Genomic DNA, 21,048 nt, shown 5'->3' on the forward strand with positions numbered 1-21,048 from the left:
GTAGGATGGCTGAGAATCTTCCTTTCTACCCAAACCTCAAAAATAATATTCAACAATAGTATGAAACAATGGTATGGTGTCTGCTCATCCTACAGCACATTTTAAACTCTTATATAGAAGGCACTTGTCATTCATGGTGTGAAGATTAAAGGTTTCATATGTATAGTTTTCCTCGTAATTACAATTTAGGTTACTTTAACCCACTTTATCCTTATGGAATATTGTTCTCATGGAAAGTTCAAATGCCAAAATCGGCAGAAAATCTAGCTAGAATAGGCACACTAGTATTTTTTTTGTTGTGGTATACTGATCACTTTGAACCACAGCAATGTAAAGACATGGACTCACAAAACAACAACAACAAAAAAAACACCACCACCACCAAAATTAACAGTTTTTGCATTAAAAAAATCCTCATGTACTTAAAAAACCACCCTGATGTAAAAAATTTATATTCCCTTACTTGTCAGTATTAGAATGATTTTTTCAATATATTCCTGAAAATCTTATTCTGCAAAATATAATTATTATTTTTTAATTTTAATTTTTTAATATTATTTTTATAATTTTAAAAAAGTATATTTTTCATTAGAGTTACATGAAATGAAAAATTAAATGTTTTTTCATTTAATATCCTGTATGAATTTCATTATAGACAACATTATTTTCTTCCTGAAATTCATTACAACAGCTTGCACTGTTGCTTTTCTTCATATATTTCAGTCCTTCAGAAAAACAACTTTTTTAAACTTCATTGAGTCATCTTTCCATGGTGAAGGTTGTTGACCACCACCACAATTCTGTGATATGCTAGAAGTATAGCTGACATTGAAAACTCTTAGATCAATAATGAAATATATAAATGTTAGAAATGGAGCTCTTAGTGAGCTCACTAGGACCTCACTATCTCAGTGTTGTCTTAAATAAAAGGAATGTGTTCATTAATATATTACTGTATTTTTAAAGATTATTTTGAATAAGTTAATAAAGATAGTAATTACAAATTATCATTGTTTGTCTTTACTTCCTAGAATTAAAATATCCTCTTATACATTCCTGCCTCTGCCATTCCTGTTATATCATCATTTTTGCAATTCAGGTGTCTTTCTCTTCTTATCTTTATCTTCTCCTTAACTATCTTACTCTTGCATCTCCCCCAGAAATATAATGGATACTGGAAAATCCAGTAATACAGCTGAGGAATTAATACTTTTCAGATTACCTCTACAGTCTGTTTGTATTTCATTATGTCAAATAATCTTGACATAATGCCTCTTCAAACATTTTCCCAAAGGAACCCTGTAGGCTCATCTATTCATGTTGCTCAGATTGTATTGTATCTGCATTTACTCTCAGAAACTTTCTTTTTAGTTGCAGTAGCACCTGGTGAAAAAAAATCAGAATTTATTCCTTTAATTCTTCACTTATGGGTTTCTCCCTGAGGTAGAGAAACAAAAATTAACACCAAGTTATTCAGTAAGTAAATTAATCATGTGTCAAGTTTATGGTAATAAAATTTTAGAAAGTTGCCTCTAAGGATATTTTTGAGCATGATGTGATTTGATATGTTTTAAGAGTGTGCTTGAGTGGCATGAATCAAGTCAACATTAGAAACAAACAAACAAGCAAACCCAAACCCAAAAAGACCACAAAGCAAACCAGCCAAAACAACAATGAAACAACCACAAAAATCCAGTTTGATGGCAGTGAAGTTTTGCCGCTTTTTTATAGTGGAAGTCTGGATAGTTTTATGTGTTCTTTTCAATGTCTACAGACTGGCAAAAGATATGGAAGTTAATATTTCCTCTTATTTAGAAATTATACATTCAGAAAATATATGCCATTAAAGAAATTTCACAGAATCACAGAATAATCTGAGTTGGAAGGGACTCTTAAGTATAGTTAAGTCCAATTCCTGGCTCTGGCCAACACTATCCCCAGTAGCCAGAAAACGAGCCTGAGAAATTGAACTTAATGCTATTACCATTTCTTAATTTATTATCATGACTAAGAGAATATTCAGAGATTCTGAAAAAAAAATAGAATTATGCTTCATCAACATTCTTGACAAAAATAAAAGAAATCTTGAAATCCTTTCATTGAGTTTTACTTTTTATTTTGGTTATAGGTGAGAAACCTGTGATTTTAAGGTTGTTTTTTTTAAACAAGGACTTGAAATTTGAACTGAAATTGAACTGAAATTATGACATAAAACTCTGGAACGAGGTGATGAAGAATCATTAGCAGTACTACTAGCAACATGGCATTGTATATATTTTGTACATTCACATAGTTTTTTTACATATAATACGATATTTTAAAGAGTGTAAAAATGTATTCCAAATTATTATAAATTATAAATTATTTATATGCATACAGAACTGTACAATGGTTTATTTTGTAAGGGACTGTAAAAATGATCCTGTTCCAACACCCCTGCCATGAGCAGGTTCACCTTCCACTAGACCAGGCTGCCCATGCATACTGGCCTTGAACACTTCCAGGGATGGGACATCCACAGCTTCTTGAGTAAATTGTTTCAGCGCCTCACCACCCTCGCAGTAAAAAAAATAATTCCTAATTAATACCTAATCTTAATCTATTATTTTTCAGTTTAAAGGTGATCTGTCTTGTCCTATCACTTCATGCCCCTGTAAGTAGTTTGTCTCCATCTTTCTTGTAGGCCCCCTTTTACTGGAAGGCTGCTCTAAGGCCTCCCTGAAGTCTTCTTTTATTCAGGCTGAGCAGCCCAGCTCTGTCAGCCCATCTTCATAGGACAAGTGCTCCAGCCCTCAGATACCTTCATGGTCCTCCTCTGGACACAGGAGACTCTAGCCTTACATAGACATATTCTGGGAACAACAAAAAATAGTGAAGATCTTGAAAAAAAGCCTTATCAGGATTTCAATGTAAAGTTTCCATAATATTTTTTTTTCATCCTCATTAAGTTTCCAATTAATTTTCATTATTAGAAATGTCACCTGACATTGTTAGTATGATATTATGCTGATTTGTGACGTTTTAGTTCTGAAGGGTAAACCTAAACAACTAAGCAAAATGCATGATTGTGTTGCATGTTACTTAGTTTTTGCAGTATTTCTTTAACTTAGCCAATATAAATTCACAAAATTTCAGAAGAGGCTAATGATTCTTGTTTCAGTATTGATGTAAGAAAATTTGACTTCATGGTGAGGAGAAAGATTTACATTGTCCTCAATAACTTTTCTTTCCTCAATGAGATGATAATTTTCAGCTTCACCTGGTTGATTTGATATCAAGGAGGGCACCAGTAAGATGGAACCAATAAAAGCAGATATAACTGAAGAATTGAGTTGAATTTCATTATATTGTTCCATGATTTTATTTGGTCTTAGGCAATTCAGGTATAAGCAGGCTGTAAGCAAAGTTAGTTTATATACAAGACATTAAGTTTTTGGATAAGCTGAAGTAATGAAAACTATCAGGTTGTCTTTAATTATCAGTGGTTATGCTGGTATTTTTTTCAAACTATTTAGGGAATACCATTTAAGGAAAATGTGTCTCCATTCTCATGAGGTGCAAATACTTCAGATGCAGGTAAGTTTTAGAGGCTTACAAGATACTTATTGTGTCATAAATTATGTACAGTAATTCAGTCATTTGCATTTTCTGAGAGTGCAGTGGTGCAGTGTCAAAACATAGAACCCATACTGTGGAAGTTGAGGTGATAAAATAAAAATACAAATCAAGGAAAAATTGGTGAATAGTTAATATATTTTATGCATTTTTAATTATCATATAGATTTTGAATCTTAAAATTGGAAAGATAATACCATTTCTTGGTGTTCTACACTATCTATATGTTAATACATAAGCAAATAGAATCAAATTTTCTCTCATTTTTTCTTCCTACTTTGTAAATGGCATTTGGGAATTGAAGGTAATAACATCCAAGTAAAATTGGATTAATAACCCATTTTTATTTCCAAGAATCTGGCAAATAAAATGGGATCCTCATGATACACACAAGCTGTTTAGTTTGTAGCAGTCAGCATAATGTAATTTTTTTTAAAGAAGTCAAAACACCCCCCACCACCTGCATATTATTATTCATGTCATGTCATATGCACGATATTTCATCTCTCTTCCAGCATATTTTCTGCAATATTTCTGCTCTGTTAATTTCTGATCTACTTTGGGTGGTGTCTGGAGAAATATCACTAGTGGTAGTGTCTCATATCAGTGACTTCATCAAGACATGATATACTTTGCATCTCAGAAGACTCAAACCCTCAATAATCTGATATAAACAGAATAGGTGCTTAATTATGCACTCTCCTTGTCTCATTTCTTTTCTAACCTGTTGTAAAAATGAGAAAATAGAATTTTCTTAGAAACAAGTTCATGTGACAGATGTAAGGATGCACAGCAAAGTATTAAGACATGTAGTAGGAAAGCCCTGAAAAACTTTGTCTGACCTACTAGGTGACCTTTTTTCCTCTTTTTTTTTTTTTTTGTATGTTTCTATACTTCTGTTTTGCAAAAGGGAAAACTTTCCATGTGATAGGGAAGCAAAGGAAAAATTATTGATATTTTATTTAGTTTTTGTACAATGTTCACTGTTTCCTGTCTCTTTCTCAAACAGATATAGAAATGTCAGCTCAAATTACTGCTTGAAATTTTGAAAGTGTTTTCCTGAAAATCATGCAGGTTTTGTTTGGTTTGTTTTTTAATTAGACCAAACAATAGTGTAACTTTGTATGTGAGAGATAATTTACATTTTCTTTGAAGCAAACATACCATAGTAATACTTAACTGTAGACATCTCTTTACCAGAGGTAGGAAAAAAATATAAAAGTGCACAACTCAAAACGTATTAAACAGTTAAAATACTGAACTATTCCATAGTCTTGTATATGACCTTGCCATTTTGAATTTTCTCTAATATGTTCTAAAAATTCTCCTTGCTTTCTTTTATTAAAAAAAACCCCAAAAAACTATATATATATATTTAAAAAGAGAAAAAAAAAGGAAAAATTAAAAAAAAAAAAACTATTCCCAGATGAAGTTACGACAGCTTTTGGCCTGGAGTGTTTATGAGGCTTTCTAATATTTGCATATAAAGTACTTTAAAATTAAGCAGAAATACAACTATTCTGGCTTCATTGTTAACAAAGTTTATATGGCAAAAAAATCCCCCAAATTAAATCCCCCAAAAACTCTGACATCCTTTCATGTTAAGTGAGGGACTGTGGGACACGGCTTCCAGGTTGACACCTGAAAACTCTAAAACATTTATAACTACCAGTTTAGTCTTCCGCAACAATGATGAAAATAGCCTGTTAGAATTATTAAGAAAGTTGTAATAAATGAGACAGAAACCCTTGTTATTCCACTGTGAATGTGTATGTGTTGCACATCTGATCATTCATTGCAAAATAAGATAGCAGAACAGAAAAAATATTCAGAAAATTATGTTTTAAAATATTAAAAAGCAGACATCTGGCATGTAAGAAGAGACAGAATAGATTGGGATTCTTTGACCTGGAAAAAAGAATATTGGGTATGAATGTGACAGAAATCTGTAAGCACAGTGGCATGAAGAAAAAGAAAGTCAGTTTTTCATTGCCTCTACTAGTAAACCAGAGTGAAAATAATATACCCTGCTCATGACTCAACAAAACTCATCCCTTTGGGGATGCTTCTTCTGATTAGGCAACTTAAACTAGTCCTTTGAAGACCAAATAAAAAACAGATCTTACACTGTAGCATATCTCACTATTCCTTATAGATACGGCATTAAAAAAAGCCTTCATTCATTACAGGAGTATCTTTATAGAGATAAATGTAATGGTGAACATTGTCACTAAAATAAGCATATTTCATATCATAGTTTATGTATTTCCTAAAAAATCTTGTAAGTGCAAATCACTAGGAATACTCACTATGATGAAATAAACATTCTATGTTTTATAATATTCCTAAATGCAGGAAATTTCACTTGTTCTTTCTGAGAATTAATTGTACCAATTGTTTGTATCATATGGCAAGCACATCCTGATATTAAGTTTGGGATGTTTGAATAACTGATAATCACACTGTGGTATTTTCTGTGGCTCTTATCTGTTTAGACAACATTTATCATAACGCTATTATAATTTGTTTGAAGATATTTTGTTGTTCATATGGAGTCTGCATTACACTTCGGTTGATTAGTGTTGTGTGGAGTCGAAAGTACATTTTCATTCCACTATGTTATCTCAGAAAACAAATGTTATTCAAGCCAAAAAATCCTACATAGAAAATATCTAACATAGAATAGAAATTAGACTGGAGTAGTAAAGACCTTGTACCAGTTTTTATTTAGCATGGCTAGAAGATCATAGTCTTTAAAAAAAGAGGTGTATTTTTGTTAGATCCAAATACTCAGTACAGTTACGAACTTCCATATAACAAAGAGCTAACATTAAAACCAAGAACTTGAAAAAAAAATCCTCTGTCAGAATTATTTTAGTGCAGGATCTAATCTTTTGAAGAACTGCAACCACTCCAATTCTATTTGTGATGGTGAGCCTTTGGAACAAGAAGTACCTTGCCTCTGGCAATGTAGACAGGAGAAATTTAAAGTTTGAAAGATATTGTCATGAATGCCAGCAGGAAAAATTTGAGCTCTTTAGTGGTAGCTTCTGCAAGACTGCAAAATCTGTGTTGTCTCAGGTGTAGAAAAATATAAAAAGGTATGTGTGAATATAGTGTACATAATATAAATAAATTGCAAAATGACAAAAAATAATATTTGTTGTTGTAGAATTTAGGAGAACTTTATTAGTGAAAAATACTGCTGTACTTTGATTTAATGATAAATTTATCTCTTAATGATAAAAGGTTGAATTAATTAATGTGAATAATTTTTTTTTAAGAATGGTTAAATCAAGTCCTGAAATTCAATAAAAAGAGATTTAATGTAGAGAAAAAGAAAAACAATCATACCTCTCCTTACTGAAGGCTAACTCATGATTTTTAATATATTTAATATTTCCAGGAACAATATGAAGCATGAATATTTTTAAGTTTGACTTTCTCTTAGTTTCCATTCTTTTGCGTCCTAAGGTAGCCTATTTAAAGTAAATTCTTAATAAATAAATAAAAATACAAACTGCAAATGCACTTGCAGTGCATTAATTGCTTAAAAATTAATTATTTTTGGTTTGTTTATAGCACATGCTTTCTTTCCTTTCAGAAATAATAAAAATACATGTAGTTAGTAAACTAACTTTTAAAATAAGAAATAAACAGAATTATAAAAAAAAAACCCAGAGAAGGAAAAAACAAGAAAAAAACAACATAAAAACAAGACTCCAAAAACACAAACTAACTTTCTGAAAATAGGAAGTAAAATTGGAAACAATTAGGACTGCCACATTCTAGTTTGATGAAGTGAAACAGTAAGAAAGAGCTAAGTTCTTAATTGGATTAAGTACCCATAGCTAATTTTCTGACAAACAGATTTTACTTAAGGAGGGCTTGAGTAGTTGATTCATCATGCATGCATTTGTCAGTCTAAATAAAGCACACTGCAATTATTCTAACTTGCATTATTGGTTTGTTACGGCAGATTTTCCACATACTTTGTTCTTTCATCTGACATGTTTTTCTTTATATTTTTTTCTAATTTCTCTAATAAAAAAATAAACTTTATTATTGTAATTGAAAATAGTTTCCTCAATGGAATTAATTTAAAATGCTGCCAGTCTTTTCTTCACATAAAATCAGATCTTTGCTTTGTAAAAAATGTGGTCAGTTTAGGTGATATCAGTGGAATTATGATGCAGCATTTTAGCTGAGCAAAAGTGACTTCTTAGACAAGTATTAGAATAATAAATATTCTGAATTTAACAAGTAGGTTTTTTCTGGTGTTTTTTCCTCTTTTTCACACTCCGTGGTGAATATACCATCAAAAAAGTCTTTCACTTACCCTGTTTTCTGTCGTAATTGCAGCCTATCAAGTTTTCAGACTTGGTTTATGTCATCTACATGCTAGTTTTAGCATGGATGGAATGTCTCTAATACAGTTCTGTTTTAGGATTTTCTGAAGCAATGAATCAATTCTATCAGATTTTTGGTGGCAAGGATTGAAATTCCATTCTTAACAGCCATTGTCTTTTCCCAAACTTCCCTATATTTTCAATAATAGAAGTAGTCCTTCAAGAAGTCCTTCAAGTAGGACTTGAAGTTCATATTTGAAGTACAATTTACTTGTGTAGGACAAGTTTTTTGTCTGGGTGTGTGTAGATTGTAGGCCCCATACTCAAACTTTCTTACAAAGGTGAAGATGAGCAGCACAATGACAAAGCTCACGTGGCAGGGAGCAAATCTCTGGCAGCATGAGAGCAGATGTATTGCAAGGGTTGCAAAGAGTAGCACTCTATGAAAGCACCATGATGTGGCCAGAAAAGGGCAGCTGGTAGTTATAACTGCAGTGCTCTCTCAGTGTGAGACGCTGAATTCCATCTAAGCTGAAGATGTATTCATATGATTTAGGGTGACCAGCAAGGGTCTCTGCATGAGCATTTCAAAGCCTTGAGATCCGTTACACTGCTCGCACAGTTCTGATGTTAATTTAGCTTTGCTGAGCTGGAACTGGATACCTTTTTCTTGCGCCACAATTAGAGAAAACTACAGAAATCCCTGTGTTCAACATAATCTTTAGATTTATAATGCTGGTTGTAGATTTGGCTAAGTGATTAGAAAGTTATGACTGGGACAAAGTAGAAATTGATGGTTCTCCTTTTCTTGCAGTCAGTGGCATCTGTCAAAGACCTCAGAACTTGTTGGGGGAGGTAATTTACTCCTTTGTGATCATGATAAAAATCATACTGTAAAACCACGGAATAGTCCTAGAACAGAATTGGATGAGACATGCAGTTTCTGAAAGTTTGTTCTCGATCTGGTAATGTGCAGAAAGCAGCAAGGATATAAGCTGCCAAGAGACTTTTTAGGCAGTCTCAGTCAAAAAAATAACCTGGAAGAAAAGGAAGATTTAAAAGTTAGGTAGCAGCCTTGTCCTCTGTGTCTGCAAATTCAGGTGGCAGTAGCTCTTTGCTTTAGTCTGTTCCTAGAAGAAACTCTGCTAAAGAAGCCTTTCTTTACTTTTGTGTTTCTAAAGTAAACATATAGTAGACAACACAGCAGCAGCTTACTTCTGTTGTGCAAGGAGAAAAGCTACAAAAATCTTGAAAGAATATTACAAAATTAAGTAAGATTGTATGATTAAAAAGAAAATAATTATTGTTTAAAGATGTTCTGAATCTTCTGCATAGTAGGTCTAAGTGGGGATTTCATCCCCAAACAGAGTCAAGCATTCAGCATTTTGAATTGAGTGGAGTTAGGTACAACTAACCTTTAGAAGGCAATGGATATTTTCAATAGATGATTAACAATACTTTCATTTTTTAGAATAATTTTGTTATTTTTCTGGTACTTCTGAGTCTCTGCTGTGTTGCACAAATATCCACGCAGACAGGTGTAGGTCAGGACAGACCTCTGTTGCAGAATTTTCTATCTAGATCTCTAGCAGCTAAAAGATGTTGGAGCCACTTCAGACCTTAGAAGCAAATGTCAAATAGAAAGTCTTGATTTCCCCATCTAACATGACAGATGAGTAATTATATTTGTCTAGTATGGTTACAGGAGGGACAACAAGTATACAAGCGGGGATCATGTTTAATTACTTCTCTGTTGGGTTTCTCTTTTACTCTGTTAGCATACAGGTAAATTTGTAAATTCAGTCTGAAATAGGCAGTCTTTTTTTATTATTTATCAAATTAGTTAATTTTTCAAAATATCCAGTCATGCCAACAGCATAAAAAATACTACACATAAACATACAGATGGCTAATGTTCCAAAACCAGTTTTCATAGTCTTCATCTGTAAAGAGTAAGAAACTGCAGAGTAATGCCTGTAAGCTTTTGTTTCATATTCATTTATCAGCTTCAATCATTCCAGATCCTAATTAGGGTCCTAGAATTTACTATCTGTGGCAGAACCATTTTCTCCTCAATTTATTTTCAATACAATTTACCTCTTTGGAAAGATGAGCATGACTCTTGGTCTACAGTTCTATGTATGTTAATAGCTGGTCATTACATAGACTACCAACTTCTGGACTTGCCATCTTTGTATGAGAGATGGTAATTTAAATCTTGTTCTTTGCTATCTAACAAGTAAAGACCAAGCAGACTGGCAGTCAGCATGGCCTCATGCCTTTGTAGATATGACAGAGGTGAATTTTTGTGCATTCCTAGTGACTACTGTCCTCATAAGTGTTCCCTTAGGACAGACTTCACACAGACAAAATGTGACAGATAAAATTTCACACAGAATTAATAAGAAACTAACTGAGCATATGTACTGAAAGCAGCATCTGAGAAGTCTGAAGGGATGGCTTTGGTTGGTTTTTTCTTTAATTTTTACTAGTTTTGAGTTTCAGTTAATAATATTTCAGAATAAAAAATTCAGAAGTAGTCACATATCTTAAGAAAACCTATGTTTTAATAAAACATAAGTAGTTTAGAATTGCAAAACTGTTAAAAAATATTTTAGAAATTATTTTTTTTTAATGTAAGAATTACAGGAAAGATTAGGTAAGACATATAAAATTAATGTTTGTGATAATCCATTATTGCATTGTGTGTTTCTTGTTGAGCTTTTAAAATGCGTATTTATTTCAAATGTTTGTGAAGAATTGTTTGTATTTTAAATACATTCACAAATCAGTGTGATACTCTTTATAAATACTTACAAAGCTTCTTATTTTATGGTTTGGAAAAAAATGAGATAACAAAGTGTGACATTTATTAATATTTTAAATACAATATGAATGACATTTTCATTTGGAAAGTATTAGAAATCTTTTACTAGGTGTTATTTGAAATACTGTTTGACAGTCAAAGAATTACTTCTATTTTCTGACAGATCTAAAAATATTTACAAATTATGCCATTTGAATTGTCTCAGCCTTTTCCTGTGTCATTCTGACATTATTTCTGATGCAAAGGTGATAATCTGCCTAACAGAAGCAGCCTTCTTTTATAATTAGCCAGATCATTGATTTATTTAATGACAACAAAGGTTTTTGGGAGCGAACAATTCCTTGTTTCAAAGAGAAGGTGGATGTTACGAGGTACAGATTATGTGACAGATTGATTTAATTCATAATTTTTAACATAGGATAAATAAAAAATCCAGACTTGCATAGCTGTAATGAAGTATGAACTTGCCAGCTTTAAAAACAAATTAGATGTCAAAAAGTAGAGACTTGAGAATGGTCTTGAGAATGAGTGTGTTGACTTTTCTGGGCCCTTCCTACTTCTTTGAGTGGATTACTCAATATCAGATGGAGGGACCATGAATTGATGAAGTGTTTCACCACCTTCCTTTCCCCAAATATTCATCTGCTTCTAGTAGTTGTAAAAGGCGCTGGTGAATTACTCTGTAATTGTTCAGTTAATTATATTATATTGCTATCTAGAAATTTGTTTTTAGCCTTTGCTCTCTCGGTTCTCCAAGGAAATCATTCTGGTTTAACTGTGATCAGGCAACTTTGTGTTTGATCTTTATCTTAATTTATTTGTTTCCAGATTTCTGCCTTCCTTAGGAATTAGAGTGGAGTTTCTACTGTAGCACACACATTCTGAAATACAGTTATCAAAGGGAAAGAATAAGCTGTTCTCCAATGTGGTGACAAAATGTTTTTTAAACTGGCTTTAGTGGAGTGCCCCCCTGGTCAGATATCAGCAACACTCTTATAATTTCTTTTTGCTTTTATGAATAGAGTATGATAGCACCTGAAGTACTTGCTGTCCTTAACAATGAATTGTGAACGGTGCACACTTAAACGTTGGTTGCAAATGAAGGAGAAAACAGTCCTCAGTAGAATTACTTTTGTCTGATGCAATCTGTGTTTGTAGAGTAAGAATAATTTTACAAATATGCATCTCTGCTAATTTACCTGACCGTAATTCAACTGGGGGAATAACATTGAGACATATTTGTGTGTTTGTTACAGGAGTCATATGATAATTTCTTTTCTTTCCCCAAGAACCCCTGCAGGATACTAAATAAAAAAGTAAAAAATTAAAGACAAACCCACTACTAGAGTTCAAATTTAGATATACCTTTGAATTCCTTCAGGTTCTCAGTTAGATCTCAGTTTGAATGTTTTTCAAAAGCATTTCAGAATCAGTTCATCTGTTCAAATGCACTGTTTTTTCAAGGTGTAAGAGGGTAATTCTTCATTTTCTTCTGCCTTGCACTTTGCTTTATCCAGATGCACCAAGTAGGTAGTGATGACTTGCAAACTAAAAGTATCCACTTGAAATATCTTGATTTGTAAGCATTCTGCAGCACCAGTGTGCACCAAAGGCAGTTAAAGATGTTACAATATAAGCAAGATCCTTTAAGTTGAAATATTACAAAAACCCTAAAGCAGTAAACATTAATTTATCACATTCTTTCCTACAGATTACTGCATGTTTCTATACATTAAAAATCATCTAAAAGTTCATTTGAAATTAAATCCCATGTCATAAACATTTACTCTAAGAACCAACATTCTTGGATTCAAGATTCCTGTAAAAGAAAATAGCATTTCATGGAGCTCCAAGTTCCACAAGCAATGTCTACATTAAAAGAAAAATTATTACTCTTTAGTTATTTTTTTTCCTACTGTACAGAAAGCTATGATGTGCTATCCATCCAGACTTTTTGTTTAAAAAATGGACTTAGGAGCATCTTCATTCCACTCTGGAGTGTTATTCTTTTCTCTTAGAAAGGCTATTCCCACATGGTCTCTATTGAGTATCAAAGCTAATTTAATAAAAATTAATTTCCAGAATACTCTTGAGCTAAGGAATTAATTGAAAGTATTTAATTGAGAGATATGACCACCCATGTATCTGTAGACATTTGATCATAATTTTCAGTGTCATGCACAAATGACTTTCACTGTCTCTCATCCTTCAAGCATTTCATAACTGTTAGACATGAATGCAGTATTCTAGAAATTATGATATTAGAAGCTGGAAACACTTTTACTTCATGAGAGTTATGTGGCTTCATTTTTGTCTCACAAGCTTGTTGCTGGCACGTAAGCCTTATTCTAGGAATACCAAGTGAAAACAAAATTTTTTTGATTCTTTCATTTAAGATTAATTCTTTTTAATATAAGGAAATATCCTTCCTATGCATATTCAATGCCACTTTATCCAGAAAGCAGTTAATTATTGAAAGAAAGTGGTTGATTCTCTTGCAGTGATGTCTTGGTTGATGCCTTGGAATGTGGACTTCATAATCTATGCAAGTTTCAACCAATTTTCTTTGGTCTGTGTTTTGGCTTTAACCCGTAGTAATAGATGTACACTAGATGTACTCTAGTGATAGATGCACACTAAATATTTGCTCTCTTTATATAAAGAGATTGACATCACAAGTAACCAGCATTATTCCCATATCTTCAGTCACCTCTGAAGAAGCAGGGTTATGGTTCATGATGTCATGTGCACTCAGTGAAATTTATTCCCATTTATGCCATGCAAAGTCTGATTTCTGACTATTAGAGTTGAAAAACCTTAAAAGACCTTTAAAATATGAAATTCAGTGCTGTGTTCATCCTGTTGTATCCTTAAGATATATATTTTTGGGTTTTTTACTTCTTACAGGTTATATATTTCTCTCATGCTATAACAGGCTTAGCATGGAGCTAGATCTCAGTGACAAATAACTAGGAACTTGGTTTTATTGCATTCAGTGTGGATTTTAAGACACATCCCCTCGGCTCAAAGAGAGCACTCTAGTAAATATTCCTAAGTGATCTAGAAGTATGTTTACAGTGGAGACTTTGCTCTCTACCTTACATTTCTGAGGCATCAAACGCCTACTAGAGCAGTAGGCTTTACTATGAATGCTGATGCTGCTGAAAAAACTGAAGCTCTACTTTTGTATTCTAAATGTTCTTAACACTAAATATTTCCCACATATTTTTACTAGATCCTGATAACTGCTGAATGCAACCTTAATATACATTTGCTGAACACTTTTGCACAGAATTAGAATTAGTATACAGAATGTTCTTAGAGCCTTATTGCTTACATCATATCCAAAGCATTTAATCTCAGTGAGTTTCTTTAGCTTTCAATTTTATATTATCTTTCATCAGAGTAAAGCTAAAAATATGGACGTTAGTTGCTTTTAAAATTTTCTCTAATTATCAGAATGGCAAGCCCTATGTGAAAAGTGAAAGTTTTCTGCTAAGATTTTTGGTGAAGTGGATGAGATATTTTACTAATGTTACAGCAACCTAAGATATGGAGTGTCGTGTCAGCTTGATGTTATACACTAGTCTAAATCCATAATGATGTGTTGAAAAAAAAATTCATTTACAAAAATTTCTCTAAAGGTAGAAATCATGAGACATCATATATGAAAAGCCACAGAAATAATTTAGTAGGAAGCTTATTATTGAACTATTTTATTGCTTGAGATCCTCAGAACATAAGGGTATTTGCTGCGCTATTTCTATGTTGCATAGTTAATAAGGTTTCTTCCCTTTCTTTCAAATAATTTCATTTCATTTCATTCCATTTCATTTCATTTCATTTCAAATCAAGGTGTGAAATTTTATGACAAGAAAATTTATACTGTAATATTAATAAAGTGTTTGCGTTTTCTTTTTTTATATTGCTTTGAGCAAGCAGAATTCCCACATACTGTTTTGACATTTCAGTGATTTCATACACAGCTGTTACACTAAATGTGTTTTAGTTATTACCTTTCTGGTAGTCTCTGGGTTATGTCATGTATTTTGAAACCACAATAGTGAATTGTGATTCCTATCTAAATTTCATACAATGAGAACTATACCACCTGCAATTTTTTTCAAATTTTAACAAGCAAATATGTGGAATAAACAAGTTAAATATGTTGTTGCCCTTTAAAAATATTTCATAACTCTTACGGAGTTAATTATTTCTAAGTGTATAAATTCAATTTTGTACTCCAGATTAAAGGCCACTAGTCCAAATATTTGTTTACCCAGAAGAGTAGTCATTAAACTGCAAATTAATTTGAAAGTGGTGATTAAATATCAAATTGATTTGAAAATAGAAAGGACAGTTGCACTTTAGCCCACATTCAAAATTCAATGTATTCATATTTTGCAGATTTTTTCAAATGGATTTATTAATAAACAAGTGGGGAAAAAGTGAAAATAAAACTACCAAAACTTCTTTGGTTTTTACCTTTTGAGATCATCACAGCTGCCTTTGGAATATCAGAGTCTAAAGTCATTGACTACAGATCCATAGTATAAAAGAACATATATATTCATTTCAGATAAAGTTAGCTAATCTTCAAGCTAATCTTCAATGTTAACGATAGTGTGGAATTCCAGTAATAATATTATGAAACACATTCATCTTTTCAATTTTCAGGAATATCTCTAGGTCTATGTGATTAGGTATTAGTAAATAAAACATAGTAGATTCATGCTGTATATTGGGATTTTATGAGGAAAAATTGTTATGATAATTTTTAAAGGGAGAATGTTGTGCCTAGTTGTGTCAATACAAGAGCACCCTCTGATGGTGACAAGTTACTTCACATAACATTTTTTACTACATCTGAATGATGAAAGGAAATAAGGTAGATGTTGTGGCTGGTGGCTTACAAAAAAGATATTTTTATTTTTATTTTATTTTACTTACTAGTCCCCATACCATGTCATCTGGAAAATTAAGTACCTTTTCATTTCAGCTATATTGAACATGAAAGGAATAAAGAGACAGAAAACACGGTTTATTAAGCACATTTCCAAATGAGCATGGCTGACTGTTGATAGACCTCTTCTGACTAGCAGTAGCTGTTCAAGGGCCCTTTCATGCACACCTGAAATGTTATATCCAACTGCTACTACTGTAACAAGAACAAAAACCACAACCTTTTTACATTAGCTTAATGTTAGATATTGAAATCTCCCTCTTCTATATTAATATGAAAGCAAATTGTTTCAATTTTTTTTCTCAAAAATAACAAACTGCACAACAACAAATAAAGGAACCCCCCCCCCCAAAAAAAAAAATAAACCCCAAACAATACAGAAGGGCAGAATATCTAGAGTCCATTTAGAAATATCAGATGTTACCTTTGATAAATTAGCTGGCAAGTGTGGTCTCATCCTCTATTCATCTCTTAATTCTGGAGCTGTTTTGGAACTTATGTAAGGTTATGCTAATATTCCACTCACATAAAGAAGGACCAAAAAAAAAAACAGGAAGAAACATGATAGCAAATAAAACACTCACCAAATGTAAAGAAATAAGAGATAGACTGAAATAGAATTGATACAATTTACTCCACTATCCTGTCTCTGAGCAACAGTGATGGAAAGCTGTAAGTACAGGAGTGGGGATTTAGGTGGTACAAGCACTGAACATTTACTGGAACAACAATTTATTATAATTTTCTGCCAAGTATTTTTTTTTTCTGACTGGTCTATATTAAGCAGGTTGTCATTAATATATGCTGCCCTTTTTTTTAAAAAGACAGTATGAACACTCAGATTTATGAGTATGTGTAACTGCTGTGTGTTTTAATCAATTTAAGGTAACACTATTTTATTAAAACTGTATCTTCAAACAATTAAAGATCTAGTGAAATGTACAGTGAATAACCTATGGCACAGGGCTTCTCATTATAATACCACTGTTAGTATTTTGTATGAAACATATCAGCCAACTTTTGAATATATCATTTATAACCAATTAAGTCTTAAAAATCTGTTAATTTTACCTCTATGATCATTTTGTCCTAAGCATAATTGCAATGTGGACATCTAGGAAAGGAGAGAATTGTCTGGTACAGTGTTCTCTGGTCAGAGTGAAAGACTTTCACATTTTTTCACTTTAACTGAAAAGTTCGTACTTGTTGACTTTGGGGAACAACCTCAATAGACTAACAAAACCTCACCACAATGGTAATTCCTTGAGAAAGATGAGTCTGAGTGTTTGGATTCTTGTTCAGAAAACCTGTCAATTGAAGTGTACTTGTACTGTGTACTAAGTTATCTGGAATAGGTACTCCTTTTTTTTACTATGATGTAAATAATTTAAACTGTAATATCAACTTGGATGTAATTTAGAAGTATTGGGAGAAAAGGGGAGAGATGAGTTAATCCTGCAGCATTTCTTTTTTGTGCAGTATTTTAAACAAACATTTCCAAGTAACTTCATGCTGAGTTTTTCAGCTGCTTTTTCTGGTGTTGGTACTAGGATCTATAAACCTCATTATGAAGTTAGACCCATCCTGAGGTACAATAGTACCACAACTTCTCTTCCAACAAAGTTATTCAGGTTTGGTCCCGTTCCAGGACTTGTTGTTTAACACTGGATGGAGCTTTGCAGCTAAGTATACTTATATTTATTTATAGATGTATACTTTTTAAAGTAATATTTGTAATAAATATATTTACTGCAATGGGTACACAATGTATGTAAAAGCTTTGTGCATATTATTTAGTTTGGTTTTTTTTTACAGTGTATATATAGTATATCATACAGTAAAAGTTATATTTGTAAATAGGGGTCATGTCCTTTAGATTATCTGAATTGTGGGTCCTATACAGTTTCATTTTTGGGGGAATTTTTGATTGGCAAGAAAGTTTTGGACTGGATGCCTGTATTATCTCTGGTTGACACCCACATGGGCTTTCTACATAGAGGATGGACAGAGAAACCAAAGAGTTTTTTTACTTGGTCTTGATGCAAGCTTATCTTCACATCATCATTCTGAGCTTGTCAATGCCTTTTTATGGACAAGACTTCACTTTACCAATACAGAGTGCATCTGTGATTTCTGACACCGTAATGAACTGAGTAATTCTGTCTTCAAAGAAGGGTTAAAGTAGCTTGAGATAAAGAAATTACTGGGTTAGAAACTGAGTCGGACAGTTAAGCCATGTTTGAGAGCAGTTCAGGCTCTCAGTTCATGCTTCAGTACAGCCCAGAATACTTTTACTTCATGGACTAAATTACATTGTGGAGAGTTATCTGCTTAGATAAATGGCCCTGGTACTGTTTACAGCTAAACTGTAATATAGTATTTCAGTGTTTCAAAAACTGCATTCTTTGAGGAAGATGGTATGTTTTCAATCTATTAAGAGGCAGTATAATATAGTACTTGTAAATACACCAACTAAGGGTCAACAATTATATTGGATTAAGTGTATAACGCTATTAATATTTATGCAAACAATGTTTATTATGTGCAATTATTAGGTGTGTTATTCCTGTTAACTGAGGTCCACGTGACATCTTTTTAACCTTATCTTTTAATATGAGATATCTGTGTAGGTTGTGAGGACTCTGCATAATCTAAAGTAATTGCATGTTCCCTATATGTAATTTGGCATAAGAATGAAGTGGTGTGAACAAAGAAGAGGGGTAGGATGAAAGAAGCTCATTATATGGTTATAAATTCTATGTTTTAAAGGTTGCTAGATTGGACCATGAAACAATAATGGTGTTCTACTGTAAAGACAGGACTGTCTGAGATGTCAAATATAATTCTACTCTAAAAAGCTTACAGGCTACTTTCATTGTACTTCTCCAGCTGCAACATCTGTGGCTTATAGCTATGGCAACAGCACTGTTCATACAGCCAGACAGGTGTAATCTTTTAAATACTGCTCATCTAAATATTTCAGAGAACCATCAGATATTTGGATTTAAAATGTCTGAACAAATGCTTTATGCCTCACCATAAACAGGTCATGACAAAGGAACACCACACAGCCCAGAGAAATCAGAAAATATTCTCTGGTTTTTAGAATGGTATAATTTATTATTACAGCATTTTAAAATTTTCTTCTTTACATTTTTATGTATTCTGTTTTCTTTATGTAAGAAAAAGGGAAAGTAGTTTTATCAGTTAAATACTGCAAAAATATTTACTTTTTTTCTTTCACCTTGTTAAAAATCTGAAATAAAGATTCTTTTTTAACAGGACACTGAAACACATCCCTTTTACAATAATTTGGATTCTATAGTTGGAAACAAGTCTTTTATTACCATGATCTGTCAGTATAAGACCATTTTAAATACAGCATGCTACACATTTGAAACACAGGCTTGAAATTAAATCCATGTTGCCTTTCAATAGAAGGAATCTACAGACATCACTCTGTTTTCTTATGCTAAAGCGTTAGATAGAGACATGCACTGAAATGTGAGGATATTCCACATGTTTTTTGAAAGGAATATTTGGGTTTGCAGGGTTTGTTCACTGAAATTTTAGAAGCTGTTAAATACTTCGCTGCATGGGGCATCAATGCTAAATACACAGATGAGTTAACACCTTATCTAAAAGAATCTTAAATACTGAATCATCAAATGTTCCTATGGAATTCACTGGCAATTGCATTTTATTCCTGTGCTTGACTGTTTGCCAGATGAAATGGAAGTAAAATACATAAAATGAAAAGATCAGTGAAACTTCCATATATTTCTGTATTCAATGTGGATGTGGCTGACTTCTTTTTCATTTTCTTCTAGGCCTTTTCTGGAAACACAAATGCAGACAGTGTCGTGTACTATAAGCTTCAGCATTCGATTAAAGCAAGATTTCTCCGTTTTGTGCCCTTGGACTGGAATCCAAATGGCAGGATTGGCATGCGCGTTGAAGTGTATGGATGCACATATAGTAAGTTTATTTCTGAGTCAGCTAAATGAAATTAATCATCATTAATGTATTTTGCTGCCTAAACAGAATTTGAAAGTAGATTTCTAAGACTAAATTTAATCTCAAATAAAACTGATTTAATAAGTTTATGCACATACTACACTATTTCTACATCAACTATCAATATGAAAAGCTTATTTTCCAGTCCTTTCTGTATTGGAATGAATGGTGTGGACAAAATCCAATAACTGATTTTATGCAAACTCATTCTTTTTTTTGTCATAGTCCTAAAAATTGCATCTGAACATGGTATACTTGCTATTTATCTGAAGGCCAAAATATGATAAATATTTACAGTTTTAAATCTATATGGTCTTGATCCTGAGCCAGTAAGAGTACAACTAGATAGATCCACAAATAAAAAATTGAAGGACACTTTCAAAATTGAAGGACACAGTTTCTGCATATTTAAGTGATATTTTTAGAATAACTTTTGTGCCCTTAATAACTGACATAAGCCTTTTCAAGTATATTGCATAAGTATCATGGTTTATTGATCTGCTGGACAGTATAAATATTCCTGTCATCTTCCTGCTACAGTTTTTCATCCATGGATTTTTTAAAAAATTCCTCTATGTAAGTTTTTTACTGCTTTTTATTCTTAATATCTCTTCTCCATGATGGAAACAGAATTTATTTTAAGCAACTTCTTTAACTGCTTTTTGTACATACTTTTATCTGTTGTTCTTTGTTGATTTGTTTTGAGGGTTTTTTTTTCAACTTTATTTAAGTTATATTTTGTATGGTTGATCTCTTTTGGATGGTCTCTATGTACCTGTTTTATATTGCCATGCATTTTTATCTGTCTTTAAGTGTATATCAGAAAAACATTTCTCTGAGCTTTCTGCCTTAAACTTAACTTTTAAAAATTGGCAAAAGGCAGTGAATTGAGGATATGGAAAATTTAAATATGGATGCAGGAGATCAGGTCACCTCAGAAATCAGGTAAACTTCCTCATCCCAGAAAACAGACATCTCACACCAGGAGAAGAGCTTTAAAGTCTCGCACAGAATTCCTCAGTGACAGCTGCCTTGAGACTGGGAACATGACTTATGATTCCTAGAACTATCTGAGAAAATGGCCTTGAAAACTGAGTCACTGAGAAATATGACTATGATTCAACTTACCCTCAACTCTTTTAAGTTCTTTTAAGTTAAGAACAACTAAATTTTAAAAATGGAGGCTGAACAGATGAATTTATCATTCAAAACTAAAATCTCATCAGAGTCTTCCATTTGAGACCTGATTTTTGTGGTGCATCATGGCAGAATAGGCT

At 32.5% G+C, this 21,048-nt stretch overlaps 1 protein-coding gene across 1 annotated transcript in view; it reads left to right on the forward strand.

Annotated features, from left to right (window-relative positions):
- Nucleotides 1-21,048, forward strand: part of CNTNAP4 (contactin associated protein family member 4) — a 207,867-nt gene that overhangs the window by 104,599 nt on the left and 82,220 nt on the right. Inside the window, exon 4 of the mRNA XM_002190986.7 lies at nt 19,585-19,732. Within this exon, the coding sequence (XP_002191022.6) occupies nt 19,585-19,732 (148 nt within the window). The remainder of the gene's footprint in view (nt 1-19,584; nt 19,733-21,048) is intronic.

Source organism: Taeniopygia guttata, chromosome Z (assembly GCF_048771995.1).
Source record: "Taeniopygia guttata chromosome Z, bTaeGut7.mat, whole genome shotgun sequence".
Taxonomy (NCBI): Eukaryota; Metazoa; Chordata; class Aves; order Passeriformes; family Estrildidae; genus Taeniopygia; species Taeniopygia guttata.